This window comes from Micropterus salmoides, unplaced genomic scaffold (genome assembly GCF_014851395.1).
Source record: "Micropterus salmoides isolate LMB-PRFRI ecotype aquatic unplaced genomic scaffold, ASM1485139v1 Ms_hic_scaffold_9, whole genome shotgun sequence".
Lineage (NCBI taxonomy): Eukaryota > Metazoa > Chordata > Actinopteri > Centrarchiformes > Centrarchidae > Micropterus > Micropterus salmoides.
In genome coordinates, this window is record NW_024044681.1 from 28,119,539 (window position 1) to 28,144,529 (window position 24,991).

The 24,991-nt window shown below is 40.2% G+C and overlaps 1 protein-coding gene across 2 annotated transcripts; it reads right to left on the bottom strand.

Moving 5' to 3' along the window:
* Positions 1–7,067: 7,067 nt before the first annotated feature.
* LOC119895681 (vascular endothelial zinc finger 1-like) lies at positions 7,068–24,257 on the bottom strand. 2 transcript variants are annotated; one of them, XM_038708947.1, is made up of 5 exons: positions 24,143–24,257; positions 16,534–17,285; positions 10,334–10,403; positions 10,077–10,239; positions 7,068–9,569 (listed from the first exon to the last, which is right to left on the bottom strand). In XM_038708947.1, exons 1-5 carry the CDS (start codon positions 24,173–24,175, stop codon positions 9,238–9,240), a joined length of 1,350 nt encoding a protein of 449 aa, XP_038564875.1. In that variant the 5' UTR covers positions 24,176–24,257; the 3' UTR covers positions 7,068–9,237. The 2 variants fall into 2 exon arrangements, with proteins under 2 accessions (XP_038564875.1, XP_038564874.1); XM_038708946.1 differs by having other exon boundaries at positions 7,068–9,599.
* Positions 24,258–24,991: the final 734 nt, after the last annotated feature.

The window sequence follows — 24,991 nt, forward strand, 5'->3', positions numbered from 1 at the left end:
CCACCAATCCAAGTCCACATAGTTGACATTCCACTTGCATGTAGTTGAGCGTACATGGTCTACATTCAAATGCAGACAGTGCACTTTCCACAATGATGTGATGTTTGGTGTGGAAAGGGTGCAGTACACCTATAGAGTATTAGGCCTTTAATAGTGCATATTTTAGATTGTTGTTTGTTGCACATAATCTCTCTCCTCAGACGTCTAACAGTTACTACAAATGAGGTGGTCTAATTGAAATTGATAACTAAATCCTCCCACTCACAGTCTTACGTCCACACTAAAAGCAAAAAGAGCATGCATCCAAATATGAAGAAATAACGGTATGTTACAAATCTCCAAAGTGATGGAACTTATGGCAACTTCAAAACCAAGGCACATCGTTTGTCCTCATATTGGGAAAGTGCATATCATATGTATGGGGGTGGGAGGAGTGTGCAGGTTTCCACAACCATGAAGCAACAGTACACATGGCTCATTGCTGCAATGAGGGTGTGATGTTCCTTCCTTTAATATACCCTGATTATACAATGGAAAGTGAGTCACTTCTCATAGAGCCCTGTGTTCCTCCTCTCCATCTGCCTATCTGTCCCTTCTCGTCTTCTGATTGCAGGGGAAATTGAACTGCATTGTACACTGGCCAGACATGCACAAGTCCAAATGGGAGCCTTGCATGGTAACGTATAGGGATCAGAATGATTAAACCAAACAAAGGACTTAGCAACCTCATTCAGAGTGTTTTGATCTACCACTGAGTCCAATCATTGGAAACTAGCTGTAAAGTCCTAATCTGACATTGATATTACCTGAAAATGTAAATCCATCTAACAGCACAGATTTGATAAGAACATGCCAGCAGAACACCCTGCCAATTACAGCTCCTCTTTGCCTTTAAAATCAAGTTACTAAGTGTTAGTGGATTCAGAGTAAATGAATGCTTTAAGGAGATATCTAATATTGGTTGTATAAGTTCACCTTTTAGAGCGCGTGCTCAGTCAAACTAATAAGCAGCACTAAGGGGAAATTCCCAATCATATAATGATTGCCTAAATATCATACTTCAGACACATTATACTTTGTACGAACACCAAAAACTTGAGGTCTCAGTGTCATTTCATTTTGTTCAATATGATGGCAGCTAATGCTGGAGACAGAATGTTGCTAAATGCTACCTGTAGGCATAGAACTATGTCAGTAAAACCTTGCAATTTAAGGGAAATATTCCTTCAAACCTCTTTCATACCACATGTCTGGCTTATTTTGTATTGTATAACTGCACCAGAAGGATTCTTGCAGTGAGCAAGCCATTATGTTTGTGAACACTTAACCATCCAGTTGACAGATCACCAAAAGGTGAAGTGTGAGCACAACAGAAGCCACTATTCTCTCTGAGAATCAAAGCTCAATCTTTTAACCTCGTGTGCAGTGTATTTCATGAAAGACCTCCTGCATCTCAGATGAAAAACATTTCAGGGCTTCACTATTTGTTTCTCCTCCCCTCTGTGTTCTCTCTTTTTGCTGCAGTTCAAGAGTTAATTTTCCTCCTAAATGACACTTAAAGGATTACTGACCTTTGTTCAGTAATAAATAATGTGCATCATGGAGACAGGCCAAAAAGTATCTGCAATGTATTTCAAACGTTTGCACGAGGAATGTTCAGACAGGCACTTGACAGCTTGCTGACACGACTCACTCAGCTGAAGATAGCATGACCCTTTTCCAGCCTGACAGTCTCTTAAGCTGTTTAAACTGTTGTACCATTGGACAGCCAAGACACCACATGTAGCATGGAGCTCACAGCTTCAGATTAAATTAGATTGTGGACAGTCTGATTCCATCTTCTTTAGCTAACCCTGCAGGTCTGGGGAGGTTGAGTCCGACAGGATCATTTAAGACTCACACACTTACTGATGTGTGTGCACACATTCGTCTTTATGTGAATGCAACATGACATTTATTCAATATTGTGAAGTGCAAATCTATTATGTTTCAATATGGACAAGTGAATTAAAAGTAATACTTTGTAATAATTAACAAGATCAATCAGACCCAGCTATTTTATCATTGTAAAGAAAAGCAAACCATAAAAAAAAAACAACAACATTCTAAATGTTTGCTTTTACCTTTATTTTACCTTTTAACTTGATTAATACACTGCGCTAGGAAAGAAGCCTAGCAAATGGTGGGCATATGTAACATTTTGTTTTCAATGTGTCAAAATTATAAGAATGATAGGAACATAATTTCTTGTTACTAGAAATTAGATTAAGTCCCATACACAGATGTTCCAAATGATTGGTACTTGCTCTCAGGTCCCACCAACATATTTTGATATTGTTACCATAACCATAAGGAAAATATCATGTATATTCTTTCCTCTTGAACCTTTCAATATATTGAAAGATGCAAGGGTATAATGCATGATGAGAAGTCTTAAATATGAGGAGGTCTTTTTATTTTATTTTACCATTACAAGGTGTGCATGAAGTTGTAATGCAGCCCTGACATATCACTCCTGAGTCACGCTGATTCAGTGCATGAGGGAGGGCATATTAGGAAGACATGATTGGACTCTTTATTTTACACTTAGGAGTGATAGGTCAAAAGTTTAGGACCACACTCATCCTTTCTTCTGAGCAAGGTCCCAATTCAACATTTTATGCAGTCATTCATGATGCAGTTCAAGAGACACTGCATGTTTTTGACTATCCAGGCTTTTAGCTGAATGCAGTAAATACAAGTTTGTTCTGAAAAGTATTGCACGTTGTTCCCAAACTCACAGGCCAGATGTGTCAGCTCTCTCTCTCTCACACACACACACACACACACACACACACACACACAGTCTTGGCCATGGTGCTGCAGCTCAGTTTCAGGGTCTTGACAATCTTCTTATAGCTTTGGCCATCTTTATGGAGAGAAACTTTAAATAATAGCTAATTGGGCCATTTTCACTTAGGGGTGTACTCACTTTTGTTGCCAGTGGTTTATGTATTAATGGCTGTGTTATTTTTTTGTGTTTATTTGGAGGGGACAGCAAATTTACACTGTTCTAACGTTACAAGCTATACATTCAATACTTTTTGTACCAAAGTGTAATTTCTTTAGTGTTGTCACACGAAAATATATAATCAAATATTTACAAAAATGTGAGGGGTGTACTCACTTTTGTGAGATACATATATATCTACATACAGGGGGTATCCAGGTGGATCCTTAGGCAAGGTCCTTAATGCTACCAGCCTACCTCAGGCATGAGTGAAACCGCAAATACAAGAGCCATACTGGCTCGGACGTCGCTCAGGTCAACAAGGTCCGCGTCAGGTGCTAGGGAACCAGGGCAACCTGATGACAAATGGACTACTGGAACAAGACATTCATGGACTAGAGCAGAAAATATGGATCTGATGCAATGCTACTATACAAGCAATCCCGGTGAGAGGGGTTATATGCAGAGACTGTGGTATAAATGGATGCTTCGAAACCCTTCATCAACACTGACAAAGAAACAACTTCTAGCTCAGTGTTCTAACCTCCGCAAACGGCAGCTCCGATCACAACTAGAGATTGATGAGGTACAACAAATATGCTACAGCAAGGGGGAGCCAGGATGACAGGTCAGCGGAGAGGTGTCATCATCATCCCCACACTCAGAGATTAGGTACCAATAATGACAGCCCTTACGGCACAGAATGGTTGTTGTACTTGAACCCCCAAGTACAATGACCAAGATTGCCAAGGCTAAGTGACAAAGTAGTTGAGAATGATCCTGTGGGACTTGTGGATATATACTGTATGTATATATATATATATATATATACTGTATATATATATATATATATACTGTATATATATATATATATATACTGTATATATATATATATATACTGTATATATATATATATATATACTGTATATATATATATATACTGTATATATATATATATATATATACTGTATATATATATATACTGTATGTATATATATATATACTGTATGTATATATATACTGTATATATATATACTGTATGTATATATATACTGTATGTATATATATATATACTGTATATATATATATATATACTGTATATATATACTGTATATATATATATATACACACACACACAGTGCCATGGAGCAGAGTGCAAATGATGCTGGAACAAATAAGTATTTCTCTGCAGGTGTTATGTAAGTATAATCACCATTATTTGTTTTGTTACTCTTCTGCACAGCTTAAAATCATAAATGTTAGTCCATTTGATCAGAGTTTAAAAAAAAATTTAAAATTGGGTTCAGTAAATAGTCATTATTCATCTCATAGTAAATTAATTCCTTTCCAATTAGGTTTCCCAAAGCTGCGTGAATACATACACAAACCCACTGCATCAAAGTTATTAAAATCCAAGATTCCGTGGAGAACTCCGTATCTTTGATTTTGAAATGTCTTTATTTTATTTTATTCTACCTTTAAGACCTTTTAAAAATTCAGAAAATAGAACTGTGTCCATTGACTGTTTGATATTATTACATCAATTTGAAAACAAGATGTCAGACAGAGCAGGCTTCCAGTTGAACTCTCTTTTTTTCTTTTAAGGGACAGGATGCTCTGCATACATACAAATGGAAAACAGAGCTGAAGGCTACATGGGGGGCACAGAAGAGAAAGTACTCTTGGACTTCAGGCTTAGCTGTTTGAGTCCACTAGATTATAATTAAAAGAAATAAACAAATGGATATTGCTTGAGATCTTCAAATGAATGGTACTTGTTCATCCTCTTGTCTGTTCATACTGACTGAATGTCAATACATGTTGCTGAATATAACATGAAGTAGGATGCAGGATGAAACATGAAGTAGAATGTAACCACATTATGTTGTAATCTATGAGAAACAATTGCCTTTGCAAATGTGACTAAACGTGTTGTTTTTTCACCCCAGACATATGGATACACTTTATAAAATGTCCACCAGCAGAAACAGTTCTCGGGAGTGTCTATGTGTGAATCACTTTCTTCCATTATCATCCCCCAGGAAATAAAATAAATGTCATCCAGGCAGAATACAATTCAAATTTGCTACTTTGCTAAGTACATGTTGGCTGAAATGCAAATCAATATGCTCACACAGAGGACCTGTTGTATTGTTCCTTATAGGAGTCCAAGGGCATGGAACAGTGAAATATGCATAGACAACACCATCTGCTGGACAACTGCAAAAATATATTCAGCTTTCAAGACCTTCTTTAGTAGAACTGAAATGGTAGGCAACAGTGAAATATGGCGAGACAATATGGCAAGCCATTTTAACATTTATTCCTTAACACTCACTAGTCACTATTTAAAAGCAACTAGTACTTGTATGTAATAGCTACTAGTAACTATTCCTTTAGTTACTAGTGCTTATTTTTTTAGTTACAATTATTTTTTACCTACTAGTAACTATTCCTTTAGTTACTAGTAACTAATTGCGGATTTTTGCCATTTAAATGAATGGGGCTCTGCAGTTCAGATATCACCTACTCATCGGTTACGAGTAACTATTCGAATAGTTACTAGTCAGATTTTGACAGATTTGTGAACAATATTTGAGAGAAATAAGCCTTTTGTGTAGATAGAGAAAGTTAGTGAGCACTTCTCCTTTGCTGAGATAATCCATCCACCTCACAGGTGTGGCATATCATGATGCTGATCAGACAGCATAGGTATTGCACAGGTGTGCCTTAGGCTGGCCACAATAAAGGCCACTAAATAAATAAGGGCCTAATAAATAAGTACTAGTAGCTTTTAAATCACGACTAGTAAGTTTTAAAGAATAAATGTTAAAACGGCTTGCCATGGAGACACCACCATCTGCTGGACAGAATCTGCAAAATTGCTTTTGATTCTATGAAATAAAATAAAATTGAACATTTTACCGCAAACACAACCACCACGAGGGAACTTTAAATACTTGGGCAGAACATGCGTTTGGCTTTTATGGTTGGTTACATATTCTAATTGTCAACTTTAGGAACACCTGCTCCAACCAGCTTCTCTGTTTGGTTGCAACTCTGAAAAAACGCAGGCAGCTCAAGAGCTGTTTCAGTGGTTTGACCAAACAGCGGGAGAGCTGCACGATATAATTGACTCTGAATGTGGTATGGTTGTTTGTGCCAGATGTGGAGGTCCCAGGAAGGATAACCCGTAAGGATAGCCCTTAACCATCACAGACTTAGTTGACATCACCTTGTAAGTGCTTAAGTGCAAGAGCCTGCAAAGTCATGAAATGATATAATGGCACAGCACCACACTTTGCAGCATTTTTACTTAAAATGTTTTATTTTCTTCATGGCCGAGGCACCAAAGGCAACGACTGCTTGATTTGAATGTATTCCAGGCTCCTGCGCTACACAGTGAACAAGGTCATTTTCAAATAATCAGCATAATACACTTATATATGTAGTTGCTCCCTCCATGTTTGGCTTCAGCTAGTAACCTTAACGTCAAAATGTTATGACTATGGGGAATTCCCTCAGGCAAAGTCTGCGGAGATAAGACTTATGGAAAGTGCACATAAATGGCTCAAAAAGTCTCAAAGACTATGAGGTGCATTCCCGGAGAGTCAGTGAGGGCTTAGGGCTTGTCCCACTGTCAAATTATCAAGTGCCTCAAAGTCTGTATGTCTGTGAGTGTTGAGATTGTGATTCAGCCATAGTTGCCGTATTTGTGGATTCGGGGGCCCAGATGGGAGTACATCACATCCCTAACGACCGGTGTTTATCATTAGTGAAGGCCGTTAACAGGGACGCACATACTCAGAGCAGGAGTTACATCCAGGTAACTATTTATACAGTCGCCTTCTAATCCTGGAAATGGGTTTGAAGTTTGGGAACACTACGGGTTGGTACAGTAGATTGCGCACACCTTGCAAGACATTTAAAGGCTTGTATTCAACGGTAAATGTTCATTAACAGAAGAAAACAGTTCTAGTTAAAACACTGGAAATTCTCTACCAAAGAGATAAATAGTAATAAACTCCTATGTATTTGATACAGTGGTGCTTTCTTAATACTGAACTTACTTAATACATTAACACATTTGATAGTTTTCTTTTATTTAGACAACCCAAATAAAAGGCACATAACATTGCGCATGTTTATGTAATAATTTGACAAACATACATTTGAAAAAAATGTAGGAATGTTTGACCTTTCTGCTAATCAGAAAGCCTAGCTTCTCATATATACAAAATTACCATTGTTAATGTTCTAATACAAAAGATTTATAAAAAAGGTTATCTTATCTTTCACATCTACTGTAACTACCATATCCTTGGAACTAAAGTAGTTTTGTACAAAGATATACATTCAACTGCTTTCACAAGGGTTCTGGAATTTCCAATTGTTTTGTTTTTTTTTTTCCTTAAAAATAAAGATGTTCAATTCCACAAGAAATGTTCAGTTACTCACATTATTATTGTATCAAATTTGGCAAACAGCCTATCATTGTGTATCTACGTAATGCATAAAAACAAAAAGAAGCTACACTAATAGTTTGTTTAAAACAAAACTTGGGAAAATAACAAACATGCATATTGCATTTTTCAGTATAAACTGAATCAACTCAAAGAGCTCCAACACTGTTGAGATAACATGGCATTCATTAAAAATTATTAATGTTCAACAGCTACAGTGTTTGGGGTCATGCAACATCAATCTTGTCCCATTATTTTAATGGACACAAACTTGCATTTTATCCGACTCATCCAGATCTCAGCCATATAACTGTGCAGCCTTAGACTGAACTGGACTTCAAAGGAAATGTAAAAAAAATAAAATAATAATAATAAAAAAAAAATTTATTATTATTTTTGCCATTGCACAGTAAATGACTTTCAATGGACGGCTATGTTTAAAATCAATAATTGCTGGACTTCTTGTCTGTGATGAAGTCTAGTCAACTCGTAACACCACAATGCCAAATGATTTAAGAAATCTAAAAAAAAAAAAAAGAACATGGCAAAACTCAAGAATTAAGATACATGGTAGATATACTCAATTTAAAAAGGAACCAAGTTCATGAGTAATGGGCTTTTGTGTGTGTTTCCTGAGTGAAGGGTCCTTATTATCATGAAAATCATCATCTTGGGGCTACAGATAAATGCTTAAAAAAAAAAAAAACATAAAAAAAAAAAAAAAAACAGTGTACAGAAGAGTCATACAAAACTATTTAGCCACCATAAGATGACAGTAACAGCCTGAAAAAGCTTCACTACAAGGCCAGGCCTTTCCATGTTCAGCCACTAGATGGCCCTCAAGTGCAGACTGGCTAACCAAAACACTTAAAGACTCCAATTTGATCTTTGATAATACTGCTGTTCACCTGTATGTAGGATATGCTTTCAGTGCACGACTCATTCCATTCTGACTTCATGGAAACATTAACAATATAACTAGGCAAATAAAAACAAAGCTGTGTGTTTCCATACAAAGAGAAAACAAAGTACAAATATTTCATTGTCAAGAGGATCGTGTCCACTTGAATGACAAAAGCACAAATTAAAATGCAGACATGAAAATACATTACTATGTCAACTGTACAAGTTAGTCACTGTACCTCAAGAGCATACCTACTATCTGAGAAGAAAAAAAGCTATAGCACTGTGAAAAAATATTCTTCCATGCAAGTGGAAGCTGCTGTCCCTTTTACTAGACTCATTTCCTATAACATTAAATAGATAGTGATTAGCAGGCTATAGTTAAAAAAACAACATACAAAGTAACACCCAGAGGCTTGGGGAGAGAACTTGAAAAACATCAAAAACAGCAATTTATAATTATTGCTTTAGTCCATTTCTCATCTCCCTTTTACAAAACCACCGGTGTGTTTTCCTACCGAGGAAGAATCCTCTCCTCTCACTTGTCATGATACAAATCACAGTTTCATCATTCTAACTGACTACACTACGTCTCACTGTTGTCCTGATTTCAAGATAAATCCTACTCGATTTCTACTCAAGTGTTCTGCACCTCATGTCAGTCACTTAATGTTAGTTGGGACGCAGCTGTGACTTGGGGAGCTCCCACCAGCCGCACAGCTCGTGTAAATATTCACTTCAGGGTTAGATGAAGTAAACATGGGTCAGGGGTGGGGGGAAAAGAGCTGGGCTTGAGGTGTAAATAAGGAGGACAGGAGTCTCTTGTTTCACTTCATTTTCCTTTTCTTTCTGGCCAGTTCAGCGCTCTCTCTCTTTTTTTTCCTACCAGGGCGGGGACGAAGGCAAGACTTGGGACAGAAAAGACATGCTATCCATTGGCCTCATGGCGATGTTGAGTGGACCAGCCATATTCATAGACATGGGGGTCGTTATCGCCACTGGGTGGGCAATATTCATGGATGCCGTGGCGGGGATGTTGACAGAGGCAATGTTGACAGGGCCGGTGATGGTGACTGGGTGCTGGAGACTGACCGGAGACGTGATGTTGACTGTGTTGGTGCTAATGTTCATTTGTGCGGCTATGGTGACAGGGTTGTTGGAGTTGACCCGGTTCATCGCGGAGGTGATGGCGGCAGAAACGGTCACAGGTGTAGCTGAGGCAGAATTGCAGACATTGTTACCATCTGGAAAAACACAAGAACGAGTATTTAACTTTCGTTCTGCAGAAACTAATTGTTTGTGGGTAGGAGATAAGAGGATAGCTACATGTGCAACACTCCTACTGCAATTTAATGTTGCATAAGGTTTCAACATTACCAAAACATTATACCTTCTAATGTAACCAGGATAACAAACAGTGTGATGGGACTGACTACTACAGCTGAAATGTGACCCACACAAAGGCTACTTGCCAAGTAAAGAGATAACAAAATGAGGCAGAGATAGCACACTGCCAAAAATGCAACAGTGTTAGAGGAGGAGGTGTATATACTTAAGAAGATAATGGAGGATGACACTAAAGGACAAGATCTTGGTTAGCGGTTTTGACAAGATAGGACTGAATGTTTATGATATAAATGTCTTTTTCCAGGAACTCCCACAGAACTGCAAACCTTAACGTTGTGATATTACGGTGTGTGTTTCTGACAAGTGTGACTCACCTTTGTTGCAGGAGTTGAAGTTGGTCTGTCCGTGAGTCTTCAAATGGCTGGTGATGTAGGCTGCGCTGAGCATCTTCCCACAGATGCTACAGGTGACCTTGCCTTCGTGCCTGATCATGTGGGAACGGAGTCTGTCTTTGGTGGCGAAAGCAGAGGTGCAGGCCTGCAGTCCCCACAATGGACAGGGTCAAAGGTCAGTGGAGTACAACAACAATATAATAAATAAAAATCTGGAAGCTGACAGTAATGACTCTTACCGTTACTTGACATTTAAACGGTCTTTCTGAGGAATGCACATGCTTCACGTGACAGCTCAAGTGGTCTGGCCTAGATTAAAAAAAAAAAACAAGTAAAAAAATAACACATTTAAAGTAAAGGTACATTATTGTCACATACATGTTGCAAAATTAACCCATCCCTCAAGGGAGCAGTGGGCAGCCGCTGTGCAGCGCCCGGGGACCAACTCCAGATCTATATCACTGTCTGGTCAACGGCATTGACTGAAGGATTGGACATAAAACTACTCAAGAGCAGCCCTTTGCTAATTCAGATTCTTAGATTATATTCATTAACATGGGAATTTGGATTTCAGTAGTGGTTTCCCTGAACTGTAAACCACTGCATATTGTCAAAAGACAATTGTCAATTATTAGACAAATAACATGTTGTCTGCTACAGATGCCTAACTAGTGTGATAACTATGCAGGTCCTTTTCAATAACATCAGAAGTCATAAGCAATTGTGTCTATATATAAAATAGTTTTGTTAACTTTATGGCTTGATCAAAACTTCAAGTTTGTAACATTACAAAAGCACCACATGTAAGGGCACAAGCACAAAGTGAAAAGCCTAATGTACAACCCTTCTATACATTGCAAGTGCTGAAGTGTGTAAGCATATGGAGGTGCTTTGTTTGCTTTAATATTGAGGGAATGAGCACAAAAAACCCACTTAAAATTTCAGTCAGTGGCGGTTAATTCTTCATGATCAATCGTGCATGAATTAGTTTGACCTAGTTTCAAAAATGCACCACACTGAGATGGTCAATTTGTACATTTCCCACTTGTTTTTGGAGTAAACTGACAGTTTAGCATTGTACTACAGAACTTCTGTTTATTTTCATGCAGGCTTGACATTAGTCACAGAAGTAAGAAACTCTTACTGACGATCTCCAGGCACATGGGTGGTATTTTCGTAAAAATCCTACACTGAATTTGCGCATCATCTCTCTCTGGGGATTCGGAAGAGGCTAAGTAGGCCACAAAATGACAAAAGTCAACTACTGTGAGAAAGTATTCATGTTTACAGTTGTGAAGCACTTTTTTGTATATTGCTTGCTTTCTCACTGAACTTTGCATGATGAAAAAAGTTTGATAACCCTAAGATTTGTTTACTTCTTTCACCAGTTTCGCACCAACATGTAACACGAACTTACACATTACAAATGACATATGGCAAAAAAGAACCCTTATAACAATAAGTGATGATTACTTGCCACAGATGACTTTATTAAAATACATACAAAATACACAATATTACAACTTATAGTCCAATACTTGTTGTATCCTGAAATAAGGGCTTATATAAACATATCTGCAGCTTATTATACTGTTAAACTGAAGGTTAAAAATAACAAAAAAACAACGACAAACACTGATGACAACAAATTCCTCAGTGTTCTACTCTATAATTTATTGTTCACTGCATATCAGCAGGTGCAAGAAAACAGCTCTTTGCCTCTTGACCTTTACAGTGAAATTCCAGCATTCACAAATTCTTCTTGGCACTGATCGTCCTCTGTCAGCTTGTTAGTTCTAGTGAAGCTGTGAGCTGAATCACGTTAAAAGTGCCATTATAGAGTGAGTAAGGGCTACAGCACTGGCAGCTGCAGCAGACAGAGATTTTTTTTAATATACAAATGGACGAGTCAAGTAGAGTATGGTGGCTCAGTGGTGCTATAAACCGGAATCAGGTTTTTACCCCCCTTTTTGGGGTCCCACTGACAAGGAGAGCAGACACCAGACAGTGCCTGCCTACATATCTGGCTGAGTGGCCGTGACTCAGTGCCCGGTTATTCAGTCCCCATTCTCACTTTCCGGTATGTTGATGAATCCCTACCCGACGTCACTGTGCTGGAGGCAAGCCTGAAACTGCCCTACACAGCACAGTGCTAATGTTACAGCTTGGCTAGGGTACACTGCTGATGTTTTTCTTAAAGGTGTGTTGCAGCACAGAACTCTTCTGGTATTATCAATATGCTCTGCTCACTCTGTGCTTATTTACATACACCACAAGATATTTTGGCTCATTAAAACATAGTGAAATGTTTTTTTTTTTGTGTTGATAAATCTAAATCTAAAGCCACCATGAGACCTTCTTAAGCAAAATATTTATTCACTACATAGTAAATGTGTTGACCTGAACATTACCACATGGTTCACTGAATTCCCTGGGGAAAGGGAGTCTGTGACATGCTGGCGGGAACCACAAAGTGACAAGTGACGCCTCCCCCTCCCTTGATACTCCACCACTGGTGCTCTCCCATGTGCAACTGTTTAAACATGTGGTTGAAATGGCAAGGGGGTCAATACCAGTACAAACCTAAACTGCTTAGCGCATCTATAAATATGAAAACACAGCCACTGGGAAGCTACATGAACAGTTGATGGCCATACAATCATCCCTCTATATGAAATCACAGCGTGACTGAATAACCCAAACACCACTGACATTCACCCTGCAACAATCAATAGGGTCGCTGCTCACTAAACTTCTGGTCAAGCAGAAAACGTTTTTGCATCTGGTGATTGCATTCTTTGTATTTCAAAAGAACATTCTAATGAAATATGATATGGTTTAGTATATAAGGTTACACTTCTGTCTAGCCAGCATGTTTTTCTTACTTGAAACAGCAAAAAAGCATGTTTTCACTGCCAAGTACATAGTCAAAAAAGGTTTAGAATTTGTTTATCATGTTTTGTTTAGCATATCATGTTATTCTTAAATTCCATGCAGACAAGTCAAGACTTTTCTCTTTGACCCTGGAATGCAACCATCAGAGGGTGAAATTACTTTCTGTCTTTATTACCATAAGATTAAATTAGATCTCAAAAGCATACTTCCTGCTTACAATAGCCATGTTACTTGTTGATTGAAATCTTATGCATAAACTGGAGCAGTTGTAAAAACACTTTTGAGGTTGCCCTCGTTTTCTCACCAATTTAGTGATTTGCTATTGTCACAGTGCACATTATGAAGAGTTGCAAGCCTTTTATTTTTGCTGCAGAGTTTTACTGAGAGAGTACGTCACACAGAGATTCACAGGCTATTCTTCATTTGACTGAGTAAAGGTTTTTTTTTTTTTTTTTTTTTAAACCTGTCCTGCCCAGCAGCCTGGTATAGAATATGATGACCTGGATACCATATTGTGCCAGACAGATTTTACTTTAACAAGAGAGTATTAAAATACTCCTTTGTCTGTTTTAATATTTATTTAATTATGTATTGATTTGTCACCGGGCCGGACAGGGGGGCAGACACGGGGATGGGGGGCACAAACAGACAGCACAGAGAAAGGACAAGACCTGCAAGAGAAGGGGGATGGAAGGTGGGGACAACAGGGAAAAGGAGAGGGAAACACCAATTGCAGAAAGCAACGAAAGCTGCAATAGAACAGAGAGGGGGGCTTGGGGAGGAGAAAAACAACAACAAACAAACAATAAAAATAATAATAATAGTAAAAGACAAGCAGCCGAACAGCAGCAATAAACAGCTGACATACTAAGACAACTAAGAGAAAAATGAAAACAAGAAACAGTCACGCACAATAAATAAGCAACACAACACAGCCACGAGAGCTGGAATAATAACAATTCATTAAATAAGTAACTGAAAGAAAAGCATCAGGAATAATTCTACCAGGGACAACCTAAGTTTGTTTGTGTCTATGTGTGTGTCTGTGTGCGTGTGGGTGAATGTATCTTTATGTGTGTACGCATAAGCCTGTTAAAGAATGTAGTTGTTAGTGAGAGTGGGGCGCCACGACTGTGCCACACCTACCCCAGCAACAGGCAGGCAAGAACCCCAGTAGCCAATAAGGGTGGGAGAAAGAAAAAAAAATAACAAAGACGCCCCAAAAAATAAATAAATAAAAATAAAAAACGACCATCCAAATGCCAGTTGACAACGCAATGCCGACGGAACGCAAGAAGCGTAACCCGCGGAAGAGCAGCGCCCGGACCGACCGCGGCGCGCGCACAACATAGACCAGTGCTCCCCCCCACTCAGCACCCCACCGCCGCGCAGCGAAAAATCAAAACGCCCAAATGCCACACAATCATCAACATCAATGCACAACTGAGGAGCCCAACGCACGCACCACGCGAGCACGGCGACACCCAATGCCCGGCAGCCCCCCGCGAATCCCGCGTGCGAGATCAAGCAAAAAAGAGAGAACGGGCGGAAGAACACGACAGCGAAAGCCAGTGGAGAGAAACACCAGCAGCAAGTCCCAGCCCGGCAGCAAACGCGCCGTGGAGGTCACCGTGTACCTGCAAATAAAAGTCCGCCGTCCCGCCAACCGCCGGAAAATCTAAGGCCGCCCACGCCAGCCAACATCCCCCATGCACAGCACACCCCCAGGCCGCTGCGCAACACCAGCCAAACCAGCAAGGAGGCAAAATCAACCAGCTCAGCTGCATGCCACCACCAACCCACCCACCCGTCAAGGGCCGAGAACTCCAGGCACAAGCCCAGAACAAACCGGAGCACAGCCCTGCACCCCCACTGCACATCCCAAAAACTAACTTTATACTTCAGTATCCAGAGGAGTTCAACAACTGGCCGACAGACAAATGGGGAAGCATGGATCCGAGGCCAACGAAGCAAACCAGGGACGCAAACAGGTCCCTCCAAGCCAACGAGGAGATGCCTCCCCCGGACTCCAATGCACAAACTAAACGCCCAGCAGCCATCCAGAGACCCTGCCCAGAGACCCCCACCCCCAGAAGCCAGGGCACCCTGCGACCCCCCAAAGCACAAAGGACCCCAGACCGCATGTCCCGGGGGAAGCCGTACCCCGCCCCAAGAAAGAACAGCAGAAAGCCATGCCAGGAAGCTCCCCGCCGCCAGGGAGCGATAACGCGGGAGAACCAGGCCAACAGTCCCCCAGCCCAGCCAGAGGCATCCCTCCCCAGAGTGCAGGCAGAGCCAGCAGCCCCCGAGGGCGATCTCATCCCCGGACGGGGGCCCAGCCCCCCCAGTCAAGCAGACCCAAAGAGGAGCACCAAAACCTACCCCGACAACACCGGCCATGTGCCCCAGAGACTCCCGAATGCCCCCACTGTGAGAGCCGGCAGGGGGAAGCAGCGGGAGCCTCACCCCTGCCGAAGAGGGCCCAGGCGAGGAGAGGAGACAACGGGCCACCAGGCCCAGGGACATACCACCCGCCCAGAAATGAGCAAAAGCCAGAAGCCCGAGTCCCCAGATCCCTAGGTCCAGAGCGGGTGACTGAGTAAAGTTGACATTTGAAACTGGTAATAGTATCTCTCCATGAAATCAGTTGCTAGGACTTAACAGGCACCTATTGCTCAGAGTTTGCCAGTCTGACTCTCTATGACAAGTCTGTCTGGCAGCATGAAGAAAAATTGTCTCCACGGGGTACGGGGTAGGGTGGAGCGATATGGCAACAATTGCTATCACGATAAAAAAAAAAAGTCATATCACCCGATATCGATAATTATCACAATAAATGTCAAATCATTATTTCTTAGGTTAAAGGCTTTTTGCTCCTGAGTGAAAGTCTAAGAAACCAAAGGGTTAATAGTGGTTTTAAACTTTTCTTTATGGTCAGAACAAACACTTGATGCCCAACTGTGGATCACTTCACAAATCTGAGGTAGAACATTCACAACAATTATGATAACATCTTTTTAACAAATATTCACAAGTAAAATTAAGTCCCTTTTCCTCCACAAAATATATCAACAGAAAAATTGTGCTAATTTGTTCATGATTCAAATGAATTAAATCAAAACATTTACTGAACATTTGATATGTTGATATTGAGGAAAATCATATCACGATAATTATCATTGTTTTATTTCCCAGCCCTACTATGGGGTTAAAATCCATTTCACCCTTTCCTCCATATTTTGCACTGATAGTAAGTTCAAATACTGTCAAAAGTATAGTTTTGGGAAGGACTGAATAAGTGTGAAAAATAATACTGTATGGTGGAGAAATATGTTTCGATCACGGATATAAAAAGGGAAAAATGGATCAGAGGGATTCCAAATAAAATCAGTTGCATTACTTGCAAAAAAAGTGGCCATTGTTCCCATTTCAAAAACACACTACCCATTTACTTGAGTCTAAATCACAATATTATAGGATGTCCAACTCAAAAAGAGAAACATTTTAAACAACCTATCAAAAAGGCTAAAAATGTGATCCTTACCTGGAAAAGCCTTTCCCACACACAGAACATACATAGGGCTTGTGGACTCCACCGTCATGAGAGCGAACATGGTAGGTCATTCGGTCCTTCCTTTTAAAGCGTTGCTGGCAGATGGGGCACTCAAAAGGCTTCTCGTCTGAATGGGACAGCTTGTGGCGATTCAGGTGGTAGACATCACGAAAGGCCTTGCCACACATCTCGCACCCATGGTTCTTCTTGACAGGTTTGGCGGGTTTCTTTGCGACATTTTGCTGTGGCACATTACCCATTGCAGATGATGTCATGATACTTGTGCCTGAGGAAACAGAGGTGGTTGCTGTGGAGAGGATTCCTGCTACCGTGGAGATGTAGGAAGGGTGGCCATTGTTCTCTCGCGGCATGGTGGATATCATGGGTACCATGGTGGGGGCTGTCTGGGTAGTCTTCTTTGGCCGTGACACCATCTTGATGCCGGTGTGGCTGGACTCATGACGCCGCAGGTGGTAGCTGTCACGGAAGGCCTTGTTGCAGTAGCCGCAGACGAAAGGTGTTTTACCTTTGTGTTCCTTCTTTATCACAGGCACTGGTGGTCGTGCACCTCCACCACTGCCCACATGGTCTTTGAGGAGATCAGCAGCACTTGTAGGTGGCTTCTGGTCTATTTGGATGGGCAGGATAGGTTTCTGGTCAATTTGTTCAGCTCCTGCATTAAGAAGTGGCAGCAGGCTGTTCTGGGCCACCTGGTGCTGGTGGTGGAGGGCTTCATTGGCCTGCTGATGAAACAAACACATACGCGCACACACGTAAATATTTGGCTGAGCCGAGATGACTGTTTGCAAAATTTAATACAAGTTTTAAAGTCACTAAAAACAGCTGATATGGAAGGGTGAAATGTTTTTGCAACACAAAATTGAGCACTGTATTATACTCCCCATAAAAATATCAATATTGTGACAGTACAAATTCCCCACTGTATCATTACTTTTCAGTCCGCATAACAATTACCACAATACACCAAGAGTGTAACTGACAGCGGTTTTTGAAGTTTGTCAGCTTTGACAAGTCCATGAAAACAACATGGGTTAGTAAGATGTTACAGAATACAAAATAGGCACAGGATCTGTCATTAATGTGGTTGACGCAGCATGCCGCTAATGCAAAATAATCCAAATATACTGGATGAAAAATGATCCCATCATGACAGTGCTGATTCATCGAGTGACTGCAAAACAAGCATACCAAATTAGAGTCCAGTGCTCTGAAGCGCAGGCCATTAGATCAGCTCAGTAAGAAGACATAGGAAGAGGGGGGAAGACTGCGCCACACACACTAAATAGAAACAGTTCACTCCTTGAGACAAAATCAACGTGGATCATAATGCCACATCCGCTTTCTGGGTATGTAGACTCCCACTCTGTGTTATTGGAGTTTTGCAGCTGCAAACCAATGCCCACTACTGCCACAACACAAATGGGTTTAAGTGACTGGGTGCAATTAGCTTTAGCAAATAGTAGCTAAGTTGGGTTTCACTCATCCAAGTAATCAAAGCTCCCAAATGAAGCAGTCAGATGCAATTTGCATCTTTTGCCACAGCCAAGACCCAAAACTAGATCAGTTCTTCCAAGAGAGACTGCAAAAATACTCCGGTAGCTCTAGCTAAAAATGATTCAGTGCATTTTGTTTAGGCATGTTTTTCATTGAGTTGGGGACAAAACGAAACAAAAAACACCACAACGTAGCCCAGAGATAAAATGCTGCTTAAAACTATTTAGCAGACAGCGGTTTCTGCTACATTGATGCAATGCAAACTCAATCCTTCAAATCTAACACTTCCTACAGTATAGCTAGCTCAAAGTAATTATGGCTTTAGTTCTGAAGCAGCTGCAAGCTATTTATAATCATTGGGGTTTGTCACTGTAGGTTAGTTATACTCTAACCAAGGTAAGAAGTTGATCTAAATTATACTGCTCAGATCAGTTTTTAATGAGTTAGTTACCACCCTTATAAAAAAGCCTTGAATTTTTGTTGACCTAAGGACTACTCTGCCTACATCCACCAAAACAAAAGTAGACGCAGAGTTGCAAATGTATTAGCAACGGATGTTAATGGCTAATCACCAATTTCTATTCAGATTCCTCTATGGTTCTGGCTAAATTGAGAAAAAATTTTTAATTTACTACTTTTGTTAAAATTTTCTAGGTCTAACAACATTTTCTTTCCACACATCAAACATAAAAATTGTATCACACATAACACTGTTGTTTCGGTAAATAGATCCAGTCAAGATGACTGCGTTGTCAACCACCAGCAAGAAAGGGCAAGGTGAAATGCTTGACCTTTCCCTTTTGAGGTTCAATCATCCATCGAAGACGACGAGCCAAGAAAGGAGTTGCAAAAGAGGAGGCCGGGGACAGAAAAGAAAAATGAACCGCACAATGTCCTCCTTATGTCATCTAGCCTATTGTGAAAGACACAAATCTGAGCAGTGATGCCTCAGCAGGGGAGCTTTGTATGCTCATCTTCATTGATTTGGCTCATCTATTCATGAGACAGGGACATTGTTTATCCACACACTACTCAACTAAACTAGCCGTCATTCCCTCATATGCAGTGGGACCTGGGAACTCGTGGAGAATACAACCAAGCCCACCCATCCATTTGTCTAAGCACCTGCTCACACTTGCCACCTTCCAGGATTAGTCATCATCATGCCAGTCCGCTGGCACACCAGGGGTGGGGGGGCTTTATGTTTGGGTGGGGGTGGGGTGGGGTGGGGGGGGATACCAGCCGGGAACCCTCTTTGTGAAGCAGACATAGCCAGTGCAGACAGCCTGCCTCTATACAGAGGTGCAGGGCCTGTAAGCTGCTGTGCCTTCATGCAGCTCTGACCATTTTGACACAAATGCGTTCTGACAACTGGGGCTGCTCCCTCATAAATAACATCAAAATGGAGGGAGTGTCCTGATGGCTCCACAGGCCACTGTAGACTTGAATTGAGCTCATGGTCTGAGTCAGATTATGCACTGTCTTTCTTAAGTCTTTTGTGTCACACTCTACAGCTGCTTGTCGAAATCCCAATTTTTACATAAAAAAAAACTATTGACTGATAACATAAAATGGGATGGAGGAGAGGAGATCATACTGCAGAACCCGCCCCCCCGAAATATAAAAATTATTAGTTTTTTCTGCTACATGTAAAATCTTCTCGTTTCCCCATGTTTATGAGTTTGTTCTAAGTTGTTCTTCACTTGTTTACAAGTTCTGAAACCTTTGGCTGCTACTCAGGGCCTCTGCTGAGTTGACACAAGTTCTTACAAAACATGACTTTTGTCATGTTTGTAATAGCCTGCAAAGCTATAAGAACACTGCAGGGATTTAGTGTCTTGCTTATCTATTTCAGTTCTGCTGTGAGCAAAACATTTTAAAGGATTTTTTGATACATGAATTCTGTCACCTGGGATTGGGCTGCATCATGTAAGAGGGTTTTAACAACTTACCTGATCAACCTTCTCCCAAAAACATTGAGCCAAAACCTCCAAAGGCAAGTGCATTTGTGTAAGTGCAACACCCCACTGCAAAATAGTACTTTCAAAAAGCTTTCAAAAAGAAAGATACATACCTGAGATTTTGTAAGCAGATACTCTATCTGACAGAGTGAATTAACATTTAAAATAATAATAATTTTTATGTACTGTATATCAGCTGCAAAATAGCAGCTGATATACAGTACAACCCTGATGAAGCATGTGTATGGCACAAACTAATCTGTTATTTTCTGGCATCGTGACTACAAAGAAAAGGCTCATCTTGATGGCCCCAAGAATAGCATCTCCTTCCATGAATTAGGAAGACTGATTTCAAATAAAATGAGCAGGACTTACTGACAGTACAGAGATTGAGCCTGGACAAAAATAAAATAAAACTCACTTTCCGTCCTAGAATAATCAGAATGAGTACATTATTGGTGAATACTACTTTGGGGGCTTTACCCAAAAACCTTGAAATCATACATCAAGCAAATAACTTTAACAGTTACCCAAAAAGTTCTCCTTTTGCCAGCATAACCACGCAAACAACAATACAAACATACATTGTGAGGAGAGCACCTTGTGAGTGGTCTTTAACAGTGACGTAAACCAGTGTTTAGTCCCCAAAGTCACCAAATTAATATTCGGTAACATTCCCTTGTTATCGGTTTGTTTGCTCAAAGGCATGACTACTACAATTCTGAAAGGTTAAAGACCTTTCTTTATTTTATTTTGGCTTGTCATGGCAGGAAACTCACAGGTGTAATAGATAACATTAAAAACAGCAGCATTCCATTTAGGTGAGCTAGTTCCAGGGCTGTGGGACTGTGCATGCAGGCTCACTGTCTGAGCCATCCTTAAGGAAATCTGTATCTACGACTTGTCAAAATGCCTGCCTCCAAAAGATCTATTGTTAAAAACATGAACATAGAACATGAATAAGCAGTACTTCTCACTTAAATTCACAAAAGGCTGCAACGTTTATTTTTTTCAAACATTTTAATTTGATTAAAAACTACAAAACGAGGGGATGGGGCAAACTGAGTGGCAAACGTTAAGCCTAGAAAAAAGGATCTACTGTGTCACTAGGGATTTAAACCTGCCATTTATGACTGATACTAAAGCTCAATTCATTACGATCTTTTACATAAACAGTAAATAAAACTACTTTGTAATTTCAAGAGTGGTTTGTTTTGATGGACCTGTTTCAAGAAAAACAAGTTCTAATAAAAACCCTCTGTAAACTACCTGCTCAGTACCAAATGGCTGTCAGAAGTGACTACTTGGGAAAAAGTTGAACACCTAGCAAACTAGAGACCCAGATAACAGTGACTGCACTGAAAGCGTAATTTTGTATATATTTGGCCAGCTGTTTACTCCATTAAGAAATTGATATACACCAACAAATGGCCTCTAAATGCAAGGTGCATCCACAAAAGCTTTCTTTAAACCGTGTTCATATGCCTTGCAGTGTCCCGCAAAGGCAATTTATTAGTTTAGGTTCAATATTTCAACATTTTCAGTGTGGCGTGTCCACCTGTTGACCGTCAATTTCTTTTAGACATTTGGGAACTGGTCAGCCAAATGTGCTGATAAATTTGGTAACCGCCTCTGATACGTTCTATAGGCTACATTTTATACAGTGTGTTTCCTTGAGTGGAATGAATGGAGTTTCAGGCACAGAAGGGTTGCATTAGGACTTTCTTACCTCAGGGCACTCTTTACAATTTGGCTGTTACTTTGCAGCATTACTGGTGTATCACTGCCCAACTGATAGTGGATATGTTGCACATTTGTCCAAAATAAGAATAGGTACAGCTGTACTTATGGTAATACTCCAGCTCATTTACACAACAATATAGACCATTTCAAACGCCTGACAAAGTATTTAAACAAGAATATGGTAATCAGCATATTTTAATTTACACCACTTCATAAAAAACCTTTCTAGAAAAGTTCATACAGGGAAGAACTTCAAACTTAAAAATGCTGCAAAGCATGAGTCAACTGATCGCAGTTGAATGAATTATTGCTCTCCTCAACTTCAAGGGTCTGAATGTTAACTGCACACAGATTTACATGAGATTTACACAGTAGCAGTACGAGGTACATAATACATGCAGGGCTTCTGGCTAGATGCCAGATACTCCACAACAAGCCACACTGTCCATCTGCCTTTTTCATCAGGAAGAAACAATGTTTAAAAATGTGAGTAGGTGATCAGTCTCTAACAGCAGGGCAAAACGTTATCAACACCACAAAACAAAGGTGACGTATACCAAAGACTGTGAAACGCAAACTAACTATTACAGATATGACAAAGGCATCCTTAAGTACACTAGTCATACTCTTTCCAACTCTTGCTTGCCTAATATAAAGCAGGGTTAGTGTTAAATAATGTTAACTTTGGCTTCTTAAGAAAGACCTTAAACCACACTTTTAAGAAGCATCTATAATAAGTAACATTAAAGTTCTTGTTCCCTGTGGCTTCTACCAACTCTACCTTGCTTCTGTGGTTCCAACTCCAGTGGCCTGGCACTGATGGCACAGGTGAGACCTTCAAGTTCAAGTAATGTAAAATTTATGAACCTATTTAGTTAATCAGATTCTATATGTTTGTAACAAATGAAAATGAAGGGCAAGGGACTCAAACTCAAATCACTCAAGTCACTCATTTGACATAACATAACATAATGAACTTAGCAGCCAGCAGGTTTAAGCTAATTTTCTAAAGATGAGGTTAAAGTATTTTGTGAATGATACTGTACTGCTGCAGAGTTCACAGAATTAGAGCTTCCCATGAGAAGTTTGTGACACTCAAATATGCTGGGGCAAAACATCATACATAATACACATAAAAATGCGTCTTAATAATTGGTAATACGCATGAGACAGCAGAATGATGATATACTTCGCATGAGGGTTCATCCACTGATTAAAATAACTGCGTTCAAATAAAACTATCGAATCCGCGGCAAAACACTGAATCCTTTGAAAAAAATACGCTGTCCATAAAAACTCAGCGTCTTACATTTTTCATGTTCACAATGCGTTAGTTCTTTGAGGCTAAGTAAGGCCACTCGAACGGCACATTTCACTAATTTCATTGAACAATAGCCTTCCACCTTAGTCCACAGTGAAAACAACTACACCGTGGCAGATATCCCTCTCAACAGAGGCACAAATTGCTTTTATAAATTGCATTATGTCGTTGCTAATTTCAAATCTGCCTCACCGTTGCTAGTGTTAGCTGATGTTGTGTACATAGTTTGAATTCCTTTCCACCGCGTTCTTCCAGAATAAATAGCTAGTTGATAAACAGAGAGCCGTAACGGTTGCTAACGCTGGTTATAAAGTCATGTAACGTGTATCGATAGTTTTGCAAGGTCATTACGGCAGCCTCGCCCAAACTATGCTAAATTAGCCAGCGAGTTTGATGAAGGCAGCCTAAACATCGTTAGCTAACTTGGCTAGTTACTGTCGAACCGGCTGAGGCAAGCGGAAAGTTCACCGCGGACTTGCGAATCGCCGTTAGTAAATCTCAGCAGCTGGCCCTCTAAGTATACACTTATCCTTCCTTACTAACATTAATAGCTGTAAATCAAAATTATCTGCGGTATTATGCACGTTACAGTGGAAATCTTCGCCTGCGTTACATCTCATTATCCTACGGCGTCCGATCAAAGCCCTCAATCACAGGAGGGAAAAAAACAGGTCTGTCTCGATTGTAACGGTGCAGTGGCGTCTCCAGCCTTACTTCAAACCAACCCGCATGTTTTTGCTGGCTTCGACTTGGCAAACAAACTTCAAAAAAACACAAACGCTGTCGAGTTATTGAACATCCAGTATTTAAGTATTCCTACAATAGGAAAAACAAGCCACGTTTTTCAAACACTCGTTGAGGAGAATTGATTTTTTGTTCTAGCGTCATTCCCAAGCCTCACAGCTGGAAGCCTGGATTCATATACCATTGTTTTGCTTGGTTACTTGATCTAGGCAATACTCGTTTAAAAACTGGTTTTACCGCTAAGATATCCTGTGCTTGCATTTTTTAAGGTTGCATTACGACCTATCCCAGTTTCCCTCCTAAAGAGTCAACTTACTTGAAAAAGAAACGTACTCCAGCTCGGCTCCATTTCCACACTTACTAATTCTGTAGGAAACCTAGTAGAAGCCTACAACAAAGCAACCAAACATGGCAGCTGAAACAACTTCCGGTAACCTCGAGGGCTGAACCACTTTACATATTATTTAGGGGGGGGGGGTCAAATGTAGTATATTAAAAATAAGTTGTGTGATCGAATGTATTGCTCACTAGACATAGATAAATAAATAAAGACTGCCAACTTAAAATGTACTGTAAAATATATTTGGAAGAGATTATCCGATTCGTCCCTCTCCTATCATAGAACTAATTTGATGTAGTAGGATTTTTAAACACCCCTCTGGAAGGTTTTTCGCTGATTCTGCGAGAGGCATTTGTTATAGTCGACTGCTGTCGCATGTGGTTGGGGTATGATTGTGTTTTAGTAAACCTCCATTTGTTTTTATAAGAACATTGGAAATGGAAAGCGGTTTGTTCTGCATTACAAAAAAAAGATAGTTCTATTCTCCCCCAGTGAGAAGTGTTTAAACGGAGCAAGAAAGAATCCGCATGCGGAGCTATAGCAGTTTATTTTCATTCATGAGATAGGGATGAATGAAAACGACAATGCCCATAATTATTGCACGAATTGCCTCTAGTGGACGACAATAACAAACGTTCCGTTTACTCCGTGAGGGTGAATACACCACTTAAATCAAATACACTACGATGAAAAATTGTTGTTTTATGGGACTGTTTTCTGCAGAATTTGATATTTGTGCATTTACCCGAGGGAATCCCCCGAGGAGATGGATTAGCATCACCTTATTATTTGTCAGGTGACAATTTAGTCCTATGGATGAATAAG